The sequence below is a fragment of the Stenella coeruleoalba genome (genome assembly GCF_951394435.1).
Source record: "Stenella coeruleoalba genome assembly, chromosome: 11".
Lineage (NCBI taxonomy): Eukaryota > Metazoa > Chordata > Mammalia > Artiodactyla > Delphinidae > Stenella > Stenella coeruleoalba.
Window position 1 is genome coordinate 8,100,119 of NC_137157.1, and position 24,756 is coordinate 8,124,874.

At 39.2% G+C, this 24,756-nt stretch overlaps 1 protein-coding gene across 2 annotated transcripts in view; it reads left to right on the forward strand.

Annotated features, from left to right (window-relative positions):
* Positions 1-24,756, forward strand: part of SLC25A17 (solute carrier family 25 member 17) — a 44,644-nt gene that overhangs the window by 16,237 nt on the left and 3,651 nt on the right. The window contains exons 1-8 of one of the 2 annotated variants that reach the window (XM_079937541.1): positions 400-1,101; positions 4,454-4,514; positions 7,368-7,434; positions 8,793-8,944; positions 19,517-19,633; positions 20,959-21,104; positions 21,193-21,288; positions 22,531-22,613. In XM_079937541.1, the coding sequence (XP_079793667.1) occupies positions 4,460-4,514; positions 7,368-7,434; positions 8,793-8,944; positions 19,517-19,633; positions 20,959-21,104; positions 21,193-21,288; positions 22,531-22,613 (716 nt within the window). In that variant the 5' untranslated portion in view covers positions 400-1,101; positions 4,454-4,459. Of the gene's footprint in view, positions 1-399; positions 1,102-4,453; positions 4,515-7,367; positions 7,435-8,792; positions 8,945-19,516; positions 19,634-20,958; positions 21,105-21,192; positions 21,289-22,530; positions 22,614-24,756 lie in introns of those variants that run through there. The other variant, XM_079937540.1, reaches the window with a different exon arrangement.

Here is a 24,756-nt window from a genome sequence, read left to right on the forward strand (position 1 = left end):
TCTAAATTTACCTTTAGCATTTGCAATACACTTTCTCATAGATATTAAGTTTATATGTAGGTGGATACAGTCATACATTTATTAACAAGTTCAGGGCTTATGCTATGCCAGGCTCTCTGCTGGGTTTCCAGACTAGTCCATAAAAAAAAATTTTTTTTTTGACACATAGTAGATCCCATATTACTATATTGCCTTTATTTTAAAGCTAATTTTTAGTTCTATATTAGTAAATTTTTAAGTTTTAATTACAACACTTGTTAAGTATGGACTCTGGAGCCAGACGGACTACGTTCAAATACTGATTCTGCCACCTGCAAAGTGTATGACTTGAGAAAAGTTGCAAAACCTCTTAGTATCTTTTCCTCATCTATAAAATGGAGAGGATAATAGTACTTGCCTCATATGGTTGTTGTGAGGATTAAATTTTTTTTAAAATTGAGATGTAACTCACATAACAAAATTAACCATTTAAAATTGTATAGTTCAGTGGTATTTAGTCTGTTCACAGTGTTGTGCAACCATTACCTCTATCTCATTACAAAGCATTTTGAATAGATAAACAAAATGTCATATTATACATACAAGGGAATTTTACTCGGCCATAAAAAAGAAAGAAGAACTGATACACACTACAAAGTGGATAAGCTTTGAAAACACTGTGCTGAGTGAAAGAAGCCAGACACAAGAGGTCACATCTTGCACGATTGTTTTTATATGAAATGTCCAGAATATGTACATCTGTAGAGACAGAAAGCAGGTTAGTGGTTGTCAGGGCCGAGGGGAGGGGGAAGTGGGGCATGCCTGCTTAACAGGCACAGGGTTGTCTTCGGGGTGATGAAAATATTCTGGAACGTGATACAAGTGGTGGTTACACAATATTATGAATGTACTTACTAAATGTCACTGAATGGTATACTTTCAAGTGGTCGATTTTATGTTATGGGAATTCCACTTCAGTTAAAAAAAAAATAATAACAAAGCCCCTTGATCACTTAGACTCGCAAAAAAAATCCTCTCAATGAACACCAAGGAGGCTGCTTAACCCTATGAGTTTCTACTCTTCTTTGTGGCCCCAAGGAGGTTCAGCTAATCATTTAAAGGGTACGTGTTATATTTTATTTTTAAATTTTTAAAATATTTTAGTTAACAGTTCTAGGTATTTTGTAGTGTGTGGTGTATGCCAGCATATTGCTGGCAGTGGAAACCCCCATTTCACCCTTACATCTTTAACTCTCACATTTAAACTTAGGTTTTTTGCCAAAACCTAGAATAAATTCATGTGTGTATGTGTATATCCTCTTCTTAAATAGGGTAAAACTAGTAAGCTTTTTATTTCCTTGCCACTGCGCGCCCCTCCCCCTGCCTGTACTTGTTTACTGCTGGCGGCTTCCAGGAATTGTGGTATAAAGGTGGCATGTGTTCTGGCAAGGTGTGACAGTGGCTAGGTCTCAGCGTTTCTGCTCACCTCAGGCAAGTTCAGGTTTCCATATTCACAGTCACTGCCTGGGGTGGGGACTGCCTGGCTGTGGTTGTCAGGGTACCAGCTAGTCAACCGGAAAGTCACCCCAGAGCTCCCTTCTGCTTCCCCGGGCTGGTCCCCACCATTTGTAGTAATCCTGTTTTATTAGTTTTCTATTGCTGTTGTAACAGGTTACCAGATTGAATGGTTTAAAACAACACAAGTTTAATATCTGTAGGTCAGAAGTCTGATGTACAGCTCACTGAGCTAAAATTAAGGTGTCAACTGGGTCATGTTCCTTTCTGGAGGCCCTTAGGAGAAAATCCATTTCCTTTTTCTGGCTTCTAGAGGCTGCCCACATTCCTTGGCTAGTGGCCCCTTTGTCCATCTTAAAGCCAGCCATGATGGGTTGAGTCCTCCGTTGCCTCACTCCCACCTACTCTTCCACTTTTTATTTTATTTTTTTTTTGGCTGCGTTGGGTGGGTCTTGGTTGCTGCGCGCGGGCTTTCTCTAGTTGCAGCGAGCGGGGGCTACTCTTCATTGCGGTGCATGGGCTTCTCTTTGTGGTGGCTTCTCGTTGCAGGGCACAGGCTCTAGGTGTGCGGGCTCAGTAGTTGTGGCTCGCGGGCTCAGTAGTTGTGGCTCGCGGGCTCTAGAGCGCAGGTTCCGTAGTTGTGTCGCACGGGCTTAGTTGCTCCACGGCGTGTGGGATCTTCCCAGACCAGGGCTCGAACCCATGTCCCCTGCATTGGCAGGCGGATTCTTAACCACTGTGCCACCAGGGAAGACCTACTCTTCCACTTTTAAGGACCCTTTTAAGGACCCACTCAGAAAATCCAGACTAAACTCCTTATTTTAAGATCAGCCAATTAGCAACCTGCCATGTAATGTAACATGTTCACAAGTACTGTGGATTTGAATGTGTTCATCTTTCAGGGGGCCATTTTTCTGCCTGCCATAGCTATTGTCTGTGCATTTTGGTCTGTGATTTCTTCTTTCAGAACAGCCTCACTCTGCTATCCTTTTAATTTCTGGTCCACCATTCAGACCCCTTTTGTTTTTCTACACAACACTTTTATATGTAAATCTTCTCTCATTATTAGTGATTGGAATGGGGAGGAGGCAATGGTAGGTTTTCAGTTCACCATCTGGATCCAGTCTTTCCAGTACTAATACAATTTTAAGTGTTTTTTATTTTTACAGATTTGAGTTTTTTATGCTAGTCCTTGAGGAGGTAATCGATCTTTGAGCTCTTTGGACAGACTGTTCTCTTTATCTTGGTGTAAAATGTACTTTAAGATTTCAAGGTAGGTAGGGCAGGGTCTTCTAAGTTAGGAAACTTCAGGTGTCTATTTAAAGCTGACAGGGAAGAGGGATGGAGGTAATCCAATTGTATGAAAAAGTAGTTTCCAGGCAGGACTTTTTTGCATAGGTGTGCTAGTACCACGTGATAGGAAGTAAAGGCCTTAATAACCTTGATAAGCGTTCTCCAGCTTTGCAGCCCCCATTTTTCTTGGAAATTGCCTGTAAGGTGAGCAAGGATGCCGGAAGAATAGATTTGTAAACTGTAAACCTTTACAGATCCAGTGTTTCTTGAAATATTAAGTATTATCTAGTTCTTACTAGGAAAGATCATTTATGTGGGAGCCATCTAAGTTGTATAAATAACTGAAAGTAGAGTGAATTTAATAAACATTTATTTAAGAATATATGGTATACCAAGAGATAAATGGATATTCTTACAATCCGGTGGAAGAGTTAGGTTTCACTGCAATATGAGTGCTCTAAGAGACATATAAACAAGTGCTGTGGGAACACAGAGGAACCTGATTGGTAGGGTGTTAACATTTAATCTGAGTTTCGAAGAGTAACTAATGGGACAATACAGTGTTCTTCCTTGTCAAATAGGCTGATCTATTTAAATAGATAAGAGACCTAGCACATTTTTATTCTTATCTATAAAGTTGACCTAGTTTCCCATTGTTATCATGATAAAAATATGTATGTTACTGTTATTCTATCAGTAGCTTAAAACTTGACCTTATGCCTGAGAATATATACCACTGGGCCTGCATCTAGGTTGAGAACCATAAACCCACCTGGAGATATTATGCATATAATTTTATCCCTAACTGTATACTTGTGGTTTTTATCTGTCACAGGGCCTTATGAATGAAAAGACTGGTTGTTGGCTTCTTTTTTTTTTCCAGTCATAATTTTTGTCATGTTATCTTGGATAAATTATTTATAGAATTTTTAGCAAAGATATTGCCCCTCTTTTTTTTTTTTTTTTGTGGTACGCGGGCCTCTCCCTTTGCGGAGCACAGGCTCCGGACGCGCAGGCTCAGCGGCCATGGCTCATGGGCCCAGCCACTCCGCGGCATGTGGGATCTTCCCGGACCGGGGCACGAACCCGTGTCCCCTGCATCGGCAGGCGGACTCTCAACCACTGCGCCACCAGGGAAGCCCTGTCCCTCTTTTTTAAAACATAAGCAAACAGAACTGTTTTAAAGAACAATATGATTTTAAAGAACAATATGATTCTTATATTGTGGTGAATATATTGATTAAGCAGAGAGTATAGAAATACATATCTGTTTGATCACTAGATTTTTTGGTTTCTGGGGGTATCAGAGGAGAGCATAGGAGCAGTAGCTGACCAGTAAAAGGTTAAAAATCCATTTACCTGCTGTCTTTGACATGTGTCCTAGGTTGTAAATCCCTAAGTTTGTCATCTCCAGGGACCCACTACATTTACTTTTTCAATATCAGAGAGAAAGAGATTTCTTCTGGAAAATTAAATACGTCTGTTTAAGTATATAACTACAGAAGTTTGAACACTAATGATCCCAATAGATAAAAATATTCTGTATATTTGTTCACTGAAAATTTCATCTGACCCATTGATAATAATGAACTTTTTGTTCATTTAAAAGTTGTGGCTCATTATTTTTGTGATACTGTAATGGCTAAAGGCTTTTCAAACTTTTCAGGGAAGCATGACAGCAATGACAGTATTTTTTCCCTTGGATACAGCTCGACTTCGACTTCAAGGTAAGTATCTTATTGTCATCATATTCCTGTTCATTTGGTATCAGGAAGCAAACATACTTCTCTACTAAGTTCTAAGTTAACATAGGATTTCCCATTTCATTAGAAATCTGTTGTCCATTTTCACTAACTTTAAATACTTTTATTTTTGATGTTTGTGAATGAGTCATAGCCTCAGCCATTTTCTAATCTGAGAGACCTGAGTGGGCTTGCATTAGTAATTTTGAATCATTACAGTTCATTCTAATAAACAATACGGCTTTTGAAAGGCACAATGTAGAGATTTTTTTTTTACTGGGGGTAGATTTTCTGGAAAGAGAACAGAGAATAGGAAACATGGTGGAGCCAGATACCATTGTCACTGCTCACGTGGGTACGTAGTCCTAGTCTCCCTCTTTCACTTTACAGGGCTATGCAACTTTCTGTAACTTATGCTTGTTCTTTCCTCAGTATTTTTCAACTTTAAATTATAAACCTATGCCAGAACTTAGATGAAGAGATAAGAGTAAGATTAGCTTTGAATAAACTAATTCCTATATTAAAATCCTTCATGGCCACTATTTTTAATTAATTTTAGAGATTTTGGAAAGGTAATAATTTTATATGACTCAAAAACCAAAATACATAAAAAGATAGGCAGTACAGTGAAATATCTCACTCTACACTGTCTCCTTTTCTCTCCCCTGTAGATAATGTCTCTATTAGTCTCTCAAAGAGCCCTGAGAGTTTCTTTATGTAGAAAAACAAGCAAATAATATATATTCTCAATTTCCTCTCTTTATTACTCAAAAAGCATACTTTTCACACTGTTCCATATCTTACATTTTTCACTTAACAGCATTTTTTAAATATCTTTATTGGAGTATAATTGCTTTACAATGTTGTGTTAGTTTCTGCTATACAACAAAGTGAATCAGCTATATGTATACATATATCCCCCTATCTCCTCCCTCTTGAGACTCCCTCCCACCCTCCCTCTCCCACCCCCCCTCTCCCACCCCCCCTCTCCCACCCCTCTAGGTCATCACAAAGCATCAAGCTGATCTCCCTGTGCTATGCAGCAGCTTCCCACTAGCCGTCCATTTTGCATTTGGTAGTGTATATATGTCAATGCTACTCTCTCACTTCGTCCCAGCTTCCCCTTCCTCCCCATGTCCTCAAGTCCGTTCTCTACATCTGGGTCTTTATTCCTGCCCTGCCACTAGGTTCATCAGTACCATTTTTTTAGATTCCATATATGTGTGTTAACATACGGTATTTTTCTCTTTCTGACTTCACTCTGTATAACAGACTCTAGGTCCATCCACCTCATTACAAATAACTCTATTTCATTCCTTTTTATGGCTGAGTAATATTCCATTGTATATATGTGCCACACCTTCTTTATCCATTCATCTGTTGATGGACATTTAGGTTGTTTCCATGTCCTGGCTACTGTAAATAGTGCTGCAATGAATATTGTGGTACATGTATCTTTTTGAATTATGGTTTTCTCAGGGTATATGCCCAGTAGTGGAATTGCTGGGTCATATGGCAGTTCTATTTTTAGTTTTTTAAGGAACGTCCATACTGTTCTCCATAGTGGCTGTATCAATTTACATTCCTACCAACAGTGCAGTGCCTTTTCTCCACACCCTCTCCAGCATTTATTGTTTCTAGATTTTTTAAAATAAATTTAATTAATTAATTAATTTATTTTTGGCTGCATCGGGTCTTTGTTGATGCATGCAGGCTTTCTCTAGTTGTGGCAAGCGGGGGCTACTCTTCATTGCGGTGCGTGGGCTTCTCGTCGCAGTGCATGGGCTTCTCATTGAGGTGGCTTCTCGTTGCAGAGCATGGGCGCTAGGCGCGCAGGCTTCAGTGGTTGCAGCATGCAGGCTCAGTAGTTGTGGCTCGCGGGCTCTAGAGTGCAGGCTCAGTAGTTGTGGCTCGCGGGCTTAGTTGTTCCACAGCATGTGGGGTCTTCCTGGACCAGGGCTCGAACCTGCGTCCCCTGCATTGGCAGGCAGATTCTTAACCACTGCACCACCAGGGAATTCCCCATATGCTAATTTGTTTCTGTAAGTTCTATGAGATAAATTCCCAGAAATAGGATTGTTTGATCAAAGGGCAAATGTTTGTAATTTTGATAGTTATTGTTAGATTGCCTTGTACAGGGGTTTCCTAATTTGGCATCCCATGAGCCATAAAGGTACCAATTTTAATTCTTAAGAAATCGGTTCATTTTCCTATTTTTATGTTTTCAAAATAGTCTTCAGATGTGGGTAGGAAATTTGAAGTTAATTAAGGTACGTTTTGTTTTATTTAGAATGCCAAGAAAAGCAGAGTTCCCATCTTTTTGAGACCTTTTATTTTTTTAGATTAGGGAACAGAGCACAAGGTTAAAACTTTGTAAACTTGAATTTTAATCCCAGCTCTGCTGCCAACTACATGTGTCCTTCACAGCTTTGTGTCTGTAACCTCTTCTCTGAAAGGGAAATGGTAATTTATTTCCTCTCTACTTTATAAGATATTAAGATAAAAAGGAGAATATATAACTTTGAAAAAAACCTAGAGAGCCCTATGAAATATAAGAAATAAATTTCTCCTGTTACATTTTTTACTTTGGAAATTAGGTATTGAATTAAAATGCTTTATGGTTCATGAATAACAGATGAAACCATGGAATCAATAGTAGGAAATTTAGCACATGGGAACAGAGGAGGATCATTGAGTTCTGAGGCAAACGAGGGAGCGCAAAGAATAGGGTGAGAGACTGCTCATGTGAGGTAAATGGCGTTTCAGTGAAACTTGCTGATGCTGAAGATAACAATTCTCAAAGGATTTAGTTTAAACATGTACTCTTTGGTCTTGTAGTTGATGAGAAAAGAAAGTCCAAAACGACACACATGGTGCTCCTGGAGATCATTAAAGAAGAAGGCCTGTGAGTACTACCTTGTTCATCCTTGTTAGGTAGAGCAGCTCATTAGGAGATTCCTGGGCGTCCATCATACCTACACTCACTTTCTATCCATTCTCAAAGCCTCACAGTGTTGTGAATTTGTAATTGCCTGAGTTGTAAGTAAATACATAGTTGTTTTCATTTCCTTAAAGTTCTGTGGTTGACCATTTTGATTCTTGATCATGGCGTCTTACATGAAACCAATGAACAATAAACTGAAGAAGGTAATAGTTGTTCAGCTCATTCTATCAGATGCATTCAGACCTGTGTACCTTTTAAAAAACTTTTTATTTGGAAATAATTTCAAATTTACAAAAAGTTGCAAAACTAAAATAGTACAAAGAATACCAGTATGTGTTTTAACCAGATCGACCTGTTGTTAACACTCTTCCGTTTGTGCTCATGCTTTCTCCCTCCCTTCCCCACTCCCTCCTTCTTTCTTTACTACACAGACACATACACACACCACACACAGATTTTTTCAGAATTAATTTGAGAGTAAGTTACATACCATACATCAAAGCCCCTTACCCCTACGACTGACATTTTCAAAGATGTGGACCTTCTCCCCTTATTTTTCCTTAAATAAAATTTTTCTCACTTTAAGTTTGCCTCATGTTTCTTCATGATTAGATTGAGTCTATGCATTCTTGGCCAGAATAATGTATAGTTGAAATTGTGTCCTCCTCAGGACGTCACATTGGAGTCACATATTGTCTACTTGCCCTCCATTGGTTAATTATGATTTCTTAGATTCAAGTTAGCACTGAATAATTTTATTTTTCCTCTTTTGCAACTATAAGCAGTCTATGAGGAAATAATTTAGTATCATACAGACTCAGAAATTCAATGGTTTACAATTAATTACTTAATTATTTTGGTGCTCAAATTGTCCCAGGTGTGGCCAGTGTGAGCTCCTTCAGTCTGGTTCCTGTGCCCTTATAACATGCCCCCATCAATTTTTTTTTTTTTTGCACTTCTATATTTACTTCATTTTAAATGTTCTTGCCCTGTAATGAAATGTGAATGATGCTATATTAACTAACAGCCATGAGGAAATTGCCTTTAATTTTACATAGCAATTTACTAAAGGAAATCAAGGGGGGAAATCAATAAATCAGTCATAGAATGTATGTTGTTTCTTTGGTATCATTAACGCTAGAAAAGAATTCTTGGTTTGGGCCTCCTCAGAATGTAGAATATGTGTACAGTTTGGAGTACATTGTAGTGTAGGAGTGAACTTTGAGAATATGTGAATGATGATCAGCCTTTTCTAGGACTCTCATTTCTAGTGCCTTTTGTTCAGCATTTTTACTTTGCTTATTGTGTTCTTCCCCTAGCCTGGCACCATATCGAGGGTGGTTTCCAGTTATCTCCAGTCTCTGCTGCTCCAATTTTGTCTATTTCTACACTTTTAATAGCCTCAAAGCAGTCTGGGTCAAAGGTCAGCATTCTACTACTGCAAAAGATCTGGTAGTTGGATTTGTTGCAGGTAACTAAGTTTTCTGAATATAAGATATTTTTATATTTTGTTGCTTATATTGTGGTCCATATACCCCGAGAGGTTATTTTAACACAAAGTAATGCTACAAAGAATGTAATTAGTTTTCTGACTTGACTCTGTGTGTGTGTGTGTTGTGTGTGTAGTAAAAATGCATAACATTAAATTTACCATCTTAACAATTTTTAAGTGTACATTTCAGTAGTAGGTTTACTTACATTATTGTGAAACAGATCTCCAGAACATTTTCATTTTATACATGAGAAGTTCTGTACCCACTAAATAACAACTCCCCTCTCCACCCTCCCCCCAGCTCCTGGTAAGCACAGTTCTACTTTCTGTTTCTATGAATGTGACTACTTTAGATGCCTCGTATAAGTGGAATCATGCAGTATTTGTCTTTTTGTGACTGGTTTATTTCATTCAGCATAATATGTACTCAAGATTCATTCATATTGTAGGATGTAACAGGATTTCCTGGTTTTTTAAGGGTGAATAATATTCTATTGTATGTATATACCACATTTTGTTTATCCATTCATCTACTGATGGACATTTGAGTTGTTTCCACCTCCTGGTTACTGTGAATATTTGCTGCTATGAACATGGGTTGTATGAATAGTTCTTTTGAGTCCCTGCTTTCAGTTCTTTTGGATATATTCCCAGAAGTGAGATTGCTGGATCATATGGTAGTTCTTTTTTTAATTTTGAGAGGAACTACCATACTGTTTTCCACACTGGTTGCACTATTTCAAAATCCCACCAGCAGTTGGTTCCAGGTTCTCCACATCCTTACAAACACTTGTTATCTTCTATTTTTTCTATAGTAGCCATCCTAATGATGGCAAAGTGATAGTTCACCATGTTTTTTGTTTTTTTTTTTTTTTGCGGTACGCGGGCCTCTCACTGTTGTGGCCTCTCCCGTTGAGGAGCACAGGCTCTGGACGCGCAGGCTCAGCGGCCATGGCTCACGGGCCCAGCCGCTCCGCGGCATGTGGGATCTTCCCGGACCGGGGCACATACCCGTGTCCCCTGCATCGCAGGCGGACTCTCAACCACTGCGCCACCAGGGAAGCCCTCACTGTGGTTTTGATTTGCATTTCTTTTATGATTAGTGATGTTGAGCATCTTTTCCTATGATGTTGAGCATCTTTGGAGAAATGTCTGTTCAAATCTTTTGCCCATTTTTTGAGTTATTTGATTTTTTGTTGTTGTTGCACTATAAGTATTCTTTATGTATTCTGGATATTAACCCCTTATCAGATATACGATTTGCACATATTTTCTCCCATTTTGTAGGTTGCCTTTCACTCTGTTGATATGTCCTTCGATGCTCAAAAGTTTTTAAGTTTGATATTGTGCCATTTGCATATTTTTCCTTTTTTGCCTGTGCTTTTGGTGTCATGTCCAAGAAATCATGCTGAGTTTAATGCCATGAAAGCTTTCCTCCTATGTTTTCATCTAGGAGTTGTATAGTTTTAGGTCTTTAATCCATTTAGAGTTAATTTCTGTGTGTGATGTAAGATAACGATCCAACTTCATTCTTTTGTATGTGGAAATCCAGTATTCCTAATACCATTTGTTGATGTGGCTAGACTGTCCTTTCCCCCTCTGAATGGTCTTGGCACCCTTGTGAAGATCAGTTGACCATATACACAAAGTTTTATTTTTGAGCTGACTTGGCTTATTTTTATCTTCTTAATCCAGAGAGGAGGGTCAGTTATCCCTGTTTAGCAGCCTGTACCCAGAATTTATGGACATAAGGTCTCTTTTTTTAAAAATGAAAATTACAATACCTTTCCTGCTTACTTTCTGGGGATTTTGGGGGGGATTTTTTTTGTTTGTTTGTTTTGTTTTGTTTTTTTGGACTGAGGATTGCATGCAATGTTTAACATGAACAGGACTGGCTACATAATTTTCAGGGTCCAGTATAAAACGAAAATGCAGGACTCCTTGTTCACAATTTATTAAGCATTTCAAGATGGTTGACACTAAAGCATTAAACCAAGCACAAGACAGGTTACACACTCATGAAGCCCACCATGAGTGTGAAAGCATTTAGTCAGATGTGACAAAGAGTTTTTAGTGCACAGCCCAGTGTAGTCAGTATCACCATAGTCGTTAGTACCCTAGGGGTTCATAGGAGAAAGGTCACTTTTGGCTGGGAGGTATCTCCTTATAGGAAGCAGTGCCTCTTGAGCTGAGCCTTGGCAGAATTAGTAACACTTGGAGATAAGTGGTGATGGTTTCTGGATGGAGAGAATGGTAGCAAACTGAGAGAATACAGGACCACATTTAGATCAGTGAGTTCTATAATTTTGTGAGTGAGTGTAGGAACATGAGCAATAAAGTTGGAGAGTTGAATAGGAGCCCAATTTTAGAAGACTTTGGATCCTTGTCATCTGAGACTTCAGAAGCACTAAGGAGCCACTAACCTGATATTGTGAATATTTAGTTACTGTCTGTCTCTACTTAGCGGAATATGAGCTCTATAAGAGCAGGCATCTTTATCTATATATGGTATATCAAAGATATATATAAGATGCAGAGTAGTATCTTATATATACTTTATATATATAAGATATAGGGGCTTCCTTGGTTGTCCAGTGGTTAAGACTCCGTGCTTCCAGTGCAGGGGGCACAGGTTCAATCCCTGGTCAGGGAACTAAGATCCCGCATGCCGCGTGGTGTGGCCAAGAAAAAGAAAGTTAAAGATATATATTACATGAATAAGACAATATATATTGCAATTATAAATTTATCTCTATATATGTATAATTGTTATATCTATACATATATAAGATAACGAATACATATGATACCTGCTTTTGTGGCATATGTGTATATATATATATCTGTTCCCCCCTGCCTTGCTAAATTTTCAGTAAGAACAATTCCTAACATGTAGTAGGAGCTCAATAAATATTTGCTAAATAAACAAAATATTTGTTGAATTAATCAGGGTTTTATTAAAGAGATGGGAAAAAAGTAGATCTCTTTCCTATGGGTTTTTTGTGTTTATCTAGTCTATATCTAAATTAATTTATTTAAATGTTGCATGTTTAGTGTTAGTATTTTGTGGACTCACTTATTGATATATTCTTTGAAAAATTACTGATTTGGGAGCCACACAGTTGAATAATGTAAATGTCCATTTGAAATGAAAATGATTTGATTGAAAAATAGTTACCAGGCCAGGAGTATTCATGGCCCCCAGTTCTTCCTCTTCACCTATATGAGACCACTGCTGTTTTTTTATTTGGTCTCTGAGCCTTTCTTATGCTTAGTACTCTCATTTTAGTCTCAAGTTGATTTTGATATAATGAACTTTCACTTGGACCAACTTTTTTTTTTAATTGAGATATAATTGACATAATATTCTATTAGTTTCAGGTATATGACATAATGATTCAATATTTGTGTATAATGTGAAATGATCACCACAAGAAGTCTGGTTAACATCCATCATCACAGATATTTACAATTTTTTTTCTTTTCTTGTGGTGAGAACTTTTGAGATCGACTCTCAGCAACTTTGAAATATGCAGTTCAGTATTATTAAGTCTAGTCACCTTCTGTGCATCACATCCCCATGACTGACTTATTTTATAACTGGAAGTTTGTGCCTTTTGACCACCCTCATCACCCCCAACCCCCACCAGACCAACTTTCACATAAAGAGTATAACACACAGGGTTTCATTTTCTGGGGTAATAAGTGAATACTTGTAGGTAGGTAACTCAGGATAGAAATCTGGAAGTCTTCATAGAGGGTGCTCTCTTACCCTCCATGTCTGCCTGGTCTTCATGAACCATCAGTGTGTCTCTTAAATATCTCTTGAATCCATTCCCTCGTCTCCATGTCCGTAGCCGTTTCCCAAAATCAAGTGCCATCATCTCTCCCTTGGACCATTGCTCTGTTCTGATCTCTTTGCCTCTCAAGTCTTTCTCACTAACATACTTTGCATAGTTGTGCTTCAAGTAGCCTTTCTAGAAGAATGGTTTTCAAGCAATGTCATAATTCAAAGAACTCAAGTTTGAGATTTGTTCACTTGAAAAAATATCAGAATAGATCCAACCTGTAGAGGAGGAATCTTCTTTTTTACATAATTGCAACAAATGGCAATCTGGTATGATGTTTTATACTTGACACCAAGTATTGGTAATACCTTGATTTTAATACTTTTTTTTTTTTTTTTTTTTTGCCCGCGCTGTGTGGCATGGGGCATGCAGAATCTTAGTTCCCCGACCAGGGATCAAACCCGTGTCCCCTGAATTGGGAGTGTGGAGTCTTATCCACTGGACCGCCAGGGAAGTCCCTTAATACTTTTTAGATTACCGTGGTTCATATGTATTTACATTTAAAAGGTTATGACTCACTGTCAGAGACTAACTCATATAACTTCCCACGAAACTACTAGTTTATGAAGTATATGATTAAATCTTCTTCTTTTTAGGTGTCCAAAGTTGTTTGTTTGCTGTCATCTGGCATCCCATTATCTACTAGGTACACACAACCCCTTGTTATTCTCTCTCACTGTGCTCTGCTCATTTTCTTTCTAACTCTTATGCAGTTTATAATTACAGTAGATCCTCCCATACCTAAAACAGCTAGACTGGTATGGTAGGGCAGTTAGTTTTAAAAAGTCAATGGAAGTAGGGACTATCATAGCCTACATGCCTTAAATATTTTATTTTAACCTAAGATATGTGAATATATACTTATCCAATTTTTTGTATGGCCAAGACATATCCACTCACTGATGGAAGTTTTGTACTTTTTTTCTTGTATAACCCATACCTGTAAATGCTTTGCCTACTGTAACAGATATGACCGACATAAGCAGGTTTGAGAAAAGACATAATTCACTCCTGGTAAGCCTAAACCCCTGTGGGATGGAAGTAGAAGAGCACGGGTACACTAGGGAGTAGCCTACTGGCCGTAGCTATCAGCGTGCCGTGGCATCTGTCGGTGTGTCCTGTAAAGGGAAAGAGGAACACAGGTTTATCTGGTGAGTCCATTATATGGAACTGGTTAAAAGAGATCCCACTGTATTAATATCATTCTAATTCATTTACATTCTGAAATGTTTTCTTGAGAGCGTGAGAAAAGAATGGAATTACGCTTGACGTCCAGGGAGAACCCGTGGGTCTGTGTTGATTGTGAACATCATCTGTTACATGTCTTGTCAGAGAAATGATTGAGAACTGCTATTCTAATATCCGAATCTGATTATGTTGTGCCCAGCTTCAGACCCTTCAGTGTCTGCCGCTTGCGTGTAGGATGGAGTCGCGGCACCCTCAGCAGAAAAGGCCCCCCTCGTACACGTGCAGGATAAGCGCCTAACATACGAGATCTGCTGTGATACTGCTTACCTCCCTATCTTGGTCTTTTCTATTCTTGTTCTCCTGTGCCAAACTGTGATTCCTTGAATAGACCGAGCCCTTAGTAACTTCATTCCTCTACAGCTGCTGTTGTCAATCTGAAGCAGCCTTACTGCTTTTTTTATCTTATTAATTCCTAGTCATCCTTTTATTCTCATCTCAAGCCACCTCCTCTTCAGGAAGCTTCCCTGTTTCTCATGTCCACCACCCCCAAGTTGTATTCTGGGTTAGGTGCCTACCCTCTGTGCTCCAGCTCTGTATATACCTCTGTCTCAGTGCTTACTCTGCTGGATAACAATAGTCTGCATATTTGTCTTTATCTTTTATTAGACAGTGAACTCCTTGAGGGCAGAGACTACATTGTTTTAAATCTCTGTATCCCCAGTGCCTGATACACAGAAGGTGCTGATTAAATGTTGAATGAATGAATTCAGTTTAAAGGACCACTCCTCCTGTAATCTTCCTCATTTTACTAGTTGCCCTACCAAAAGTCGAATTCATCCTCTTTCTCTTTGACCCCACCTCCAGTCTGTGAGCAAATCCTATTGCCTGTTTCTTCATATGGTTTCTAGAATTCAGCCCCTTCCCCCACTACCACCTGTGTCCAAGCCACCACTAAATCTTGCCAGGATTATCTTCAGAGCCTCCCAACTGATGTCCTGCTTCCTCCTTTGTCCCCTTCAATATGTATTCAACACAGCAGCCAGTGTGCTCATGTTAAAACATAAGTGAGGGCTCCCCTGGTGGCGCAGTAGTTAAGAATCCGCCTGCCAATGCAGGGGGCACGGGTTCGTGCCCTGGTCCAGGAAGATCCCACATGCCACGGAGCAACTAAGCCCGTGCGCCACAACTACTGAGCCTGTGCCCTAGAGCCTGCAAGCCACAACTACTGAGCCTACATGCCACAACTACTGAAGCCCATGCACCTAGAGCCCATGCTCTGCAACAAGAGAAGCCACTGCATTGAGAAGCCTGCGCACTGCAACAAAGAGTAGCCCCCGCTCGCCGCAACTAGAAAAAGCCCACACACCGCAACGAAGACCCAACACAGCCAAAAATAAATTAATTAATTAAAAAAACATAAGTGAGATTGTATTATTTCTCTGTTCAAAGGACTCCAATTGCTTCCCTTCTCACTCAGAGTAAAAGCCAGAGTCCTTACCTTGTCCTACAAAGCCCTGTGTCACCTGGCCCGCCCGTCCTCTTTACTCACTCCACTGCAAGCCTCACTGACCTCTTCTCCAGGAACACTCCTGGCATGCTTCTGCCTCAGGGCCTGTGTACCTGCTGTTTCCTCTGCCTGGTTACTGTGTGGTTCATTCCCTCACCTCCTTTAAGGTCTTTCCCTAAATGGCCACACTGATGAAAATGGTGCCCCCTTCTACCCTGCAAAACTTTATCTGCTTAAATTTTCTCTGCTTAAATTTTCTCCTTAACCTTGTCCTCTAACATACTACATATTTTACTCATTTATCCTGTCTTGCACCATTAGAACATAAGCATCAAAAGGGCAGGGATTTTCATTTTTTATTTACTTCTGTATCATCAGCACCTACTTAGCACATACTAGACACACAATACGTACTTGATGAGCAGACCATGGATGACTGACTTGCAGGTCATAATCATTTACTTATCCTAAGATACACATAAAGTTATTTAAGAATTGCTAATTCATACCTCAGATAAAAAAACACCTATTAGCTAGTTTTATGTTTCCAGTTGCTTTAAGAAGGTAGATTTAGTATCAGTAAAAATAAAATTTCTAACAGCTCTTGTAAAAAATAGGCTATTGGGGTGAGAATGAATTCCTATCTTTTGAGATTTTCAAAAATAAAATGAATAATCACCTGGTGATTGGATTAGATCAGTGGATCCACAGGGAACATATGACCATGTCTGGGAACATTTTTGGTTGTCACAGCTGGAGGATGCTCCTGGCATCTAGTGGTAGAAGGCCAGGGATACTGCTAAACATCCTACACAATTGCACCCCTGCCCTGCCCCAAACTAAAAATTATCCAGCCCCAAATGTCAGTAATGTCACAGTTGAGAGACCCTTGATCAAATGAATTTTATAGTCCTTTATAATTCTGTGATTCTCCGATTATAGGTCCTCTCTTTTTCTGAGGGTAGGGAATTCCTTGGAAATCACTTTTGCGAGTTTTAAACTCCTCATGTTTTTATATCTTAATGCTTACCGCATTTTTATGATAATTAAAACAGCTTTTTCTCTTCCTGCTGTGAACCCCGCCATTGTGTTCCAGTCACTGTAGGAATGAGTTGCATTGTCGCCAGGGAGAACTAGGAGTAGTAGTATTGTTACTCCACTTCTGGGAACTTAGAGAGTTATTACTATTTATTTTATTTTCACAGAAGAAAGCCCAAATAGTTTAATACCCTGGGGAAGAATTTGAGATCAGAACCTTACAGGTAACTTAAATGAAGATGATACTTGCCATTTTTATGAAATTGGAATTTTTATCAATAACTCTTTTTGAATGCTAACGGTGTTATCATTGTTGTGACAGTGAAATTAATTTCCTGTCCTTAGGCCTTAAATCTGGTAAGGCAGGTTTGTTCCTGTAGTGTATCAAGTTGCATTCCTTTGTAAGGAGCCAAGCACTTAGATTTATGACCCTGATCTGCCATTTTCTTATCTCAGTGGTCATGGCACGTGTTCCCCAGAAGTGCACCCAATTAGCATTCTCTGTTTTTGTTTTCTGTCCTTAACTCAGGAGACTCACTACTAATAAAACTTTGTTTTTAATATTTCAGAAGTAAACAGCTGTGTTTCACGTATCCTTGAGTCAGTGAGTGATTTTAGTGAGTGTGTTCAGTTACTGTTCTTCATCTTTTAATTTTGGTTCTGTTTTTTATAAATGATTTTTTATGAAGAAAGAAAACAGAATCATTTGAATTGGAAGAAAAACAATTTCCTGTTCTTAAGTAGGTAAGGTATTAATATTCCCATCTTAGAGCGGAAGGAACAGCCATGGCTTGGAACTGGCAGAAGAATTTTCTACACGTAAATAAGCAGACAGCTTTCTCTATCCTGCAGCCATATCCACCGTGCTTTAGTCAGAGTCGGAATCACTCATCACGTTCGTTTGCAGCTTGTTTTTCCTCCGTGGAATGTTGTCCTTTGCTTGATTATATAGGTTGCAAGTTTTTAGTAAAGTTTGGATCCTCAGGTATTTTCCCAGAACTCATAAAATGATAGTGGTTAAAAAATACCTCTCCATCTATTTTGGCTTAGAACATTAAAGAACTTCTCAGAAAGAAAGCTTTGAAATACAAAATGTTCTTACAAGGACTTTATATTCTCTTCTTTAAATGATGTGATGCATTTTTGTACTTGACAGTGTCCTTAGAATCCTCTCCATCTTTCAGCCTGTGTTAATAATGGGGATATGTAAGCAGAATTTTAAATAGTGGCTAAATCTTAATCTTTGCTGCATTGCCTCTGAAATGTTTTGTGTGTGCCTACCTCTTGAATAGAACATGAAGGGAATTTTGATTGCCAAAGAATTTATTTAATGGGCAACCTATTTCATTTGTTTAGAAAGGTATGTACACTGTGCCTGTCTACAGTATCCACAGAAGCTTGTGATCTCTGGTTCTGAGCTCTCCTGTCTTCATCTTTAAAAAAAAAAAGCAGTAGACTGCTTAGTAGCACTTTCTAGTCTGATTTTTCTGGCTGTTGATTGTTTTTTGTTAAGTGATGTGTACATTATATTGAATAGGAATACATTATAAAGTCTGGGCAGATGGGCGTGTATTGATAGTCTTCTATCTTGGCCTCTTGGGCACTTGTGCTTTTGTAAAATGAGACTAGCAAGAATCTCTAGTTAAGACTTTTTCAGATTATGATCAATGCCTCAAGTGACAATGTATGAATATATTGAGTCATAACTAAAGATGACTCCTTTGTGTTATGTGGAAAAATATAACAAATACAACTCACAAAATTATTTGATAATGCCTTTTTATTTTGAGAAATGTGTTCTCACAATGTTTCTAAGAGAGAGGTGCCAAAATATCTTACTTTTGCAACTGCATTCAGCTAATGAAAATTTAGAATTTGAATTTCCTGGTGTTTTCACCAAGCTTAGCCTTGGTGTTTTCTAGATATAGTATGTTGTGAGATTCCTTAAATCAAAACATTCTTAATCCTGTTGTATTTAAATGGCTTCTAGTAAAAGAAGATTTCTCTTCCTTATAATTGTGCCTCTTGGTTCTTCAGAGTATGGCTAGAGCCAGATAGCTTGATATACCATTGTTTGCTGAGTTTACTCATTAGTTTACTTGTTAAGTATTTATTTAACAAACATTTATAAAGTATATACTGTGTGTCAGGCACCTTGTTACAAGTCTGTCTGGTACTTTTCTCTAATCATTTCAGGACTGATGAGGAATATTTTAATAACTCAAGGTGGTATTAAATTGGGATCATGTGTTTTCAAAAAAGAAGCACCTGGCTCATTGTATTGTTCCACTCTGAGGCCACCTTGGGCAGCCAAGATCCCCATCCTTAAACTTGTAAGGATTATGATGCTTGTGAAACTGTTTCAGGTGTTTTTGCAATGGTTCATAACTACTGCTTGCTGCCTGCCTATCCTAATTCCCCAAGTGATGAAGAAGTCTTCTGTGAGCCTCCAGTCCCTGTTGAAGCACTTTCAAATGTCACACTTTCTCTCATTTATTGTACTAGATCCATACTCACTTAAAACCATGTGAGCTACTTACATGAGAGTTGTAAATCGTGTGTTTTATGTGATATTGTCATGGACTTATTTAGCATGTGATCAACAAGTCACTTCCCTGTCTTAAAGCTGTTTTTAAAAACTGTACTTAAAACTATATCAAAATTGCTACTTTGGTGGTTATATAAATTGACAAACAGATTGCCTCCTATTATACAAATGAGGAAACTCAGTACTCTCTTCATGTGGAGAAGTACTGCTGCCAGCCATTCTGCTATCAGCAAGGCTTCTGCATTGCTTCTAACAGTAGTGGCTTGTGTTGTACCCTGGCACAAAGGGACACCTTACCTTAGGTCTCCTAGTAGGTGGCAGACGTATAACTGAAACATTGGTGTGTAGCTTTAACATAAGACGGCAAAGCTTAAAAGGTTACATTTTGCTTTCCCTTTGTCTCTCCCCCTTTCTTTTTGAAGGAGTGGTGAATGTGCTGCTAACAACTCCACTCTGGGTAGTAAACACCAGACTGAAGCTGCAAGGGGCGAAATTTAGGAATGAAGACATTGTACCAACCAACTACAATGGTATTATTGGTGAGTGCCTCTTGGGTGAGTTCCTTTGTAAAGATTTTCTTTTCTCTTTGTATCTGGAATTTATCACCATGATAATGCTACAACCTCAAATCTCAGTGCCCAACAGTAAGTATTTGTTTAGCTCCTGTGTCTCTGGATTGACAGGGATTTGACTCATCTAGGCTGACTCCAGCCTAGGAGTCTCAGCTCCATGTGTCTCTCTTCCTTTTCCTGGGACCAACCTGAGCATATTCTTCTCTTGGTGATGGCAAAAGCACAAGAGGACATGCCCAATCATAACAAGCATATTTCAAGCCCCTGTTTGCATTTTGTCTGCTAACATCCTCTTGGCCAAAGCACAACCAGTGGCCAAGCCCCAGGAAGATAAAGGGTAGAGAAATACACCCATGGAGTATATCCCATGGAGCATAGGTGGGAGGGGATGAATATTTCTGAAGAGCAATCTGCTACTTTTTTTTCCCTAATGTTTTCTTTAGATAAGGATACCAGATTAGCATCTGATATCCTTGGGCTTCTGCTTTTTAATAGTATTACATTGCCAGGTTCTCCTTTCCCATGCTTCCATCTTTGTAATGAGAACAGGGGTTTTCTTATAAGGCAGTCCTGTAAAATGGACTCCAGAGAACTATCTAATCTTTTTTTATACATTTATTTATTTATCTATTTTGGCTGCATTGCTGCGCACAGACTTTCTCTAGTTGTAGCAAGTGGGGGCTACTCGTTGTTGCGGTGCGCAGGCTTCTCATTGTGGTGGCTTCTCTTGTTGCGGAGCAGGGCTTCAAGAGCTGTGGCACACAGGCTCAGTAGCTGTGGCTCGCGGGCTACTGAGCACAGGCTCAGTAGCTCAGTAGCTGTGGTGCACAGGCCTAGTTGCGCTGCAGCATGTGGGATCCTCCCGGACTAGGGCTCAAACCCATGTCCCCTGCGTTGGCAGGCAGATTCCCAATCACTGCGCCACCAGGGAAGTCACCTCTAATCTTTTTCTGTACTGACCTTTGTTGTGAAACACATGGGCTATCAGTTCACAATTCTGTGTAGTACAGAGTTCCCAGTGGTGGTGATGATTACTTAGGAAAACTTGACATGCTAACCCCAGATTTGTCAGGAAAGGTTGCCTATGAGTGAAATTGGTCTCTCAATAACTTGGTGATGGTCAGTATCTGATGATTATTCAAAAGTAGTTAACTGATTAACTTGTCATTGTGAGAAGGAAATCTTGATAGAATCAGTGTGATAGAATACTGATAGAATGAGGTTTGTGTTCTGGGTACATTGTCTTCTCTAGTTAGGGGATTGTCATCAAAGGTCCTTGATTTCTTGCTCAGATGCTTTTCACCAGATCATTCGCGATGAAGGAATCCTGGCTTTATGGAATGGCACATTTCCCTCCTTGCTGTTGGTCTTCAATCCTGCCATCCAATTCATGTTCTATGAAGGTTTAAAACGGCAGCTTTTAAAGAAACGAATGAAGGTAAGCCCTGATTCTGAAAGCAGCAGACAATCCCTGACAACTTCCTGCTGTTTAGATTGATGCAGTTTGTTCTTCCTTTGCTTTCCAGCTTTCTTCTGTGGACGTGTTCATCATTGGTGCAATAGCCAAAGCCATTGCCACCACGGTCACCTATCCTCTGCAGACAGTACAGTCAATTCTGAGGGTGAGTGCCAGGGTTCTCCCTGCATTTAGTCAAACAACATTCTAATATACTTGGTTTCCCTGTTTGAAGCAATGTTATTTAATAAAGCAATAAAGTAGTCCGGAGCAGTCCTCATGCATTCTTTCCATTATTTGATATTTTGCAGATTGAGGAAAGAGCTATAAAGGAAGTGAACAGCATTCTATGATTTAGTGGAGAGGGACATGGTGGGGGTCTTCTCAGGTGGCATGATTGGAGATGGGCTCCTCTGAGGAGCCATATGTAAATTAAGACTTAAAGGAAGGTAAGGATCCAGCTGTGCAAAGAGCAGAAGAAAGAGCATTCCAGGTAGAGGGAACATGATGTACCGAGAGCTTGGTGAATCCTAGGAACTGAAAGGAGGCCATTGTGGCTGGAGGTGGCTCAGGAGGAGATTAGAAAAGGAACAGGGAGCCTATAGGTAAGGATGAGATTTTAGTCTCTCTGCAGCGGGAAACCTTTGCAAGGCTTTAGACTGGAGAGTAATGTGATCTGATTTACAATTCGAGAAGATTACTGTGACTTTTCAGTGGTGAATTGGTCAGAAGGCTAAGAGAAAAGGAGGTTGTCAGGTTAGGAGGCTATTTCGGTCATACAGGTAAGATGTGAGCGTGGCCTGGACTATGGTGGTAGCAGTGGGGAGGAGAGATTCAAGGTCTGTTTGGGAGAAAAAATTCAAAGGACTTACTGATGGGTAAAATGAAGGTGGAAGTGAAAGTATTTCAGTTCAAAAAGATTATTCCCTTCTGTTAAAAGTATTTTTACTAATGTACTATTTTAAAATTGGTACTTAATATAAAGAAATTCAGTAGCAGTCAAATGAATGTATTTTGACACTTTTATAATAGAAACATATAATGTGAAAAGCTCAAATTGCAGAGATTCTAATTAATTAGTGTTTATCATAACTTCTTAAAGGATTGGAAGCCATACCATCAATATCTAAATCTTCATCGTGGGCATGGCTTTTTCTTTTGAGGTAGAATTTTCCCCATGACTCTCTGTAAAATGAAAATTCTCATGCTTGCTTCATTGAAAAAATATTTCTTATTTTCACTTATTTCATTGAAATAAGAGGATTAATTAAATCTAAATACTGATGGATATTTTTATTACCATATGCTGTAACATGTTACTCCAACATAATTTCCTCTGCAAGCGGAAATTGAGATAAAGAAAGCAGTAGCAAGCAGTAATTATTTATCTTTTTTTCTTCTTCCCCAGTTCGGACATCACAGACTGAACCCAGAAAACAGAACACTGGGGAGTCTTCGGAACATTCTCTATCTTCTTCACCAACGAGTAAGGTGAGCTTTGTAGATGGTTCACATTCTGTCCTCTTTTTTTTTTTTAATTTATTTTATTTATTTATTTATTTTTGTCTGCGTTGGGTCTTCTTTGCTGTGCGTGGGCTTTCTCTAGTTGTGAACGGGGGCTACTCTTGGTTACAGTGCACAGACTTCTCATTGCGGTGGCTTCTCTCATTGCGGAGCACGGGCTCTAGGCGTGTGGGCTTCAGTAGTTGTGGCACGCGGGCTCAGTAGTTGTGGCTCACGGGCTCTAGAGTGCAGGCTCAGTAGTTGTGGAGCACGAGCGTAGTTGCTCCGCAGCATGTGGGATCTTCCCGGACCAGGGCTCGAACCCGTGTCCCCTGCATTAGCAGGCGGATTCTTAACCACTGCGCCACCAGGGAAGCCCTCTGTTCTCTCTTTTAACAGCCCTCTCTGCCAAGAAGTGGTTGGATTTGCTTACCTTGCACTTCTGCCTTGGCAGTGGCAGCCTAGAAACCTCTCCCTTGCCTGCTGTGCTCAGACATTTCTGACTTTAGGGGCTAAGTGAGATATGACAGCATTTTGGGAAATTATGGAGGAGTTTAGGTCCTTATTCTTTGTTAGTTACAAAGATTCAGTACTCCTTTAGAAACGGAATCCTCCTATAAAATCCTGCCATTTGCAACAACATGGATGGACCTTGAAGGTATTATGAAGTAAGTCAGGCAGAGAAAGACAAACATTTGATTTCACTCATATGTGGAATCTAAAAACAAACAAACAAACTCATTGATGCACAGAACAGACTAGTGGTTACCAGAGAGGAAGAGGATTCAAGGGTGGGCAAAATGGGTGAAAGGAGTCAGCTGTACAGTAATGGTTGGTTACTGGACCTGTGTTGGTGATCACTGTGTAGTGTATACAGATGTCAAATTATAATGCTGTATACCTGAAACATAATTTTAAAAAAGAGAGCCCTGCTGTAATCTAATATAGAGACCACTCTGCTGAGTAGTCCTCCATCGATGACATATCCTATGACCTCTCATAGATAGAAATAAGCAGCTATTAGAGAGCAGCAGTCATAGCGGGAAAGGGAGGGAAGAGTAGGAAGAGTTACAACAATTATCATCATAATGATGACAACAGTGATAATGGTGATGAGAGCAGCTAACACTGTTGAGTGTTTGCTATGTGGCAGACACTAAGCCAGACGCTCTACCTGGGTAATCGCACTTAATCCTAACAACAGCCCTATGAGGCAGGTACTGTCGTCATTTCCCCGTTTCATTTAAAGAAACTGACCCCTAGGGAAGTCAAATAGATCAGCACCTTTGAAGCAAAAGCTGCTGTAACTTCATTACTGTTTCTAGATGTAAGATATTTTAAAATAAATTTATTATAAAGATAGAATATACTTGGGATAAAAAATAAAATCAAAGATAAAGAATTGGTATAAAGTAAAAAATAAATGCTGACCATACCAAGTGTTGGCAAGAATGTGAAGCGACCAGAACTTTCCTATGCTGGTGGGAATTTAGAATGGCACAACCACTTTGGAACGCAATTTGGCATTTTCTTATAAAGCTAAACATACACCTACCATAGACCCAGCCATTCCCCTTCAAGGTATTTACCCAAGACAAATGAAGTGCATCTATACAAAGACCTGTGCATAAATGTTAATAACGGCTTTATTTGTAAGAGTCAAAAGCTGGAAACACCCCAAATGTCCATCATCAGATGAGTAGATACAAGTTATGGTATACCTATACAGTGGAATACTATTCAGAAAGGAAAAAGAAATAATTACTGATACATGCAGAAATGTGGATGGATCTCAAAATAATTTTTCTGAGTAAAAGAGGTCAGTATGAAAACGATTTCATACTGTATGATTCCACTTATATAAAACTTAGAAAATGCAAATAATCTACAGTGACAGAAAACATATTAGTGGTTGCTTAGGGCCAGAGTAGGTGGAGGGAGAGTGATTGCAAAGGGACGTGAGGATACTTTTTCAGGTCATGGATATGTTCACTACCTTGAATGTGGTGATTGTTTCATGGGTGTACCCGTCAGTCAAAACTCATCAAATTGAAGTCATTTAAACTTCAATAAAGCTATAAATACGTGCACACCTACTGTGTTTTCTCTCCTGTCTCTTTACCAAGAGCTA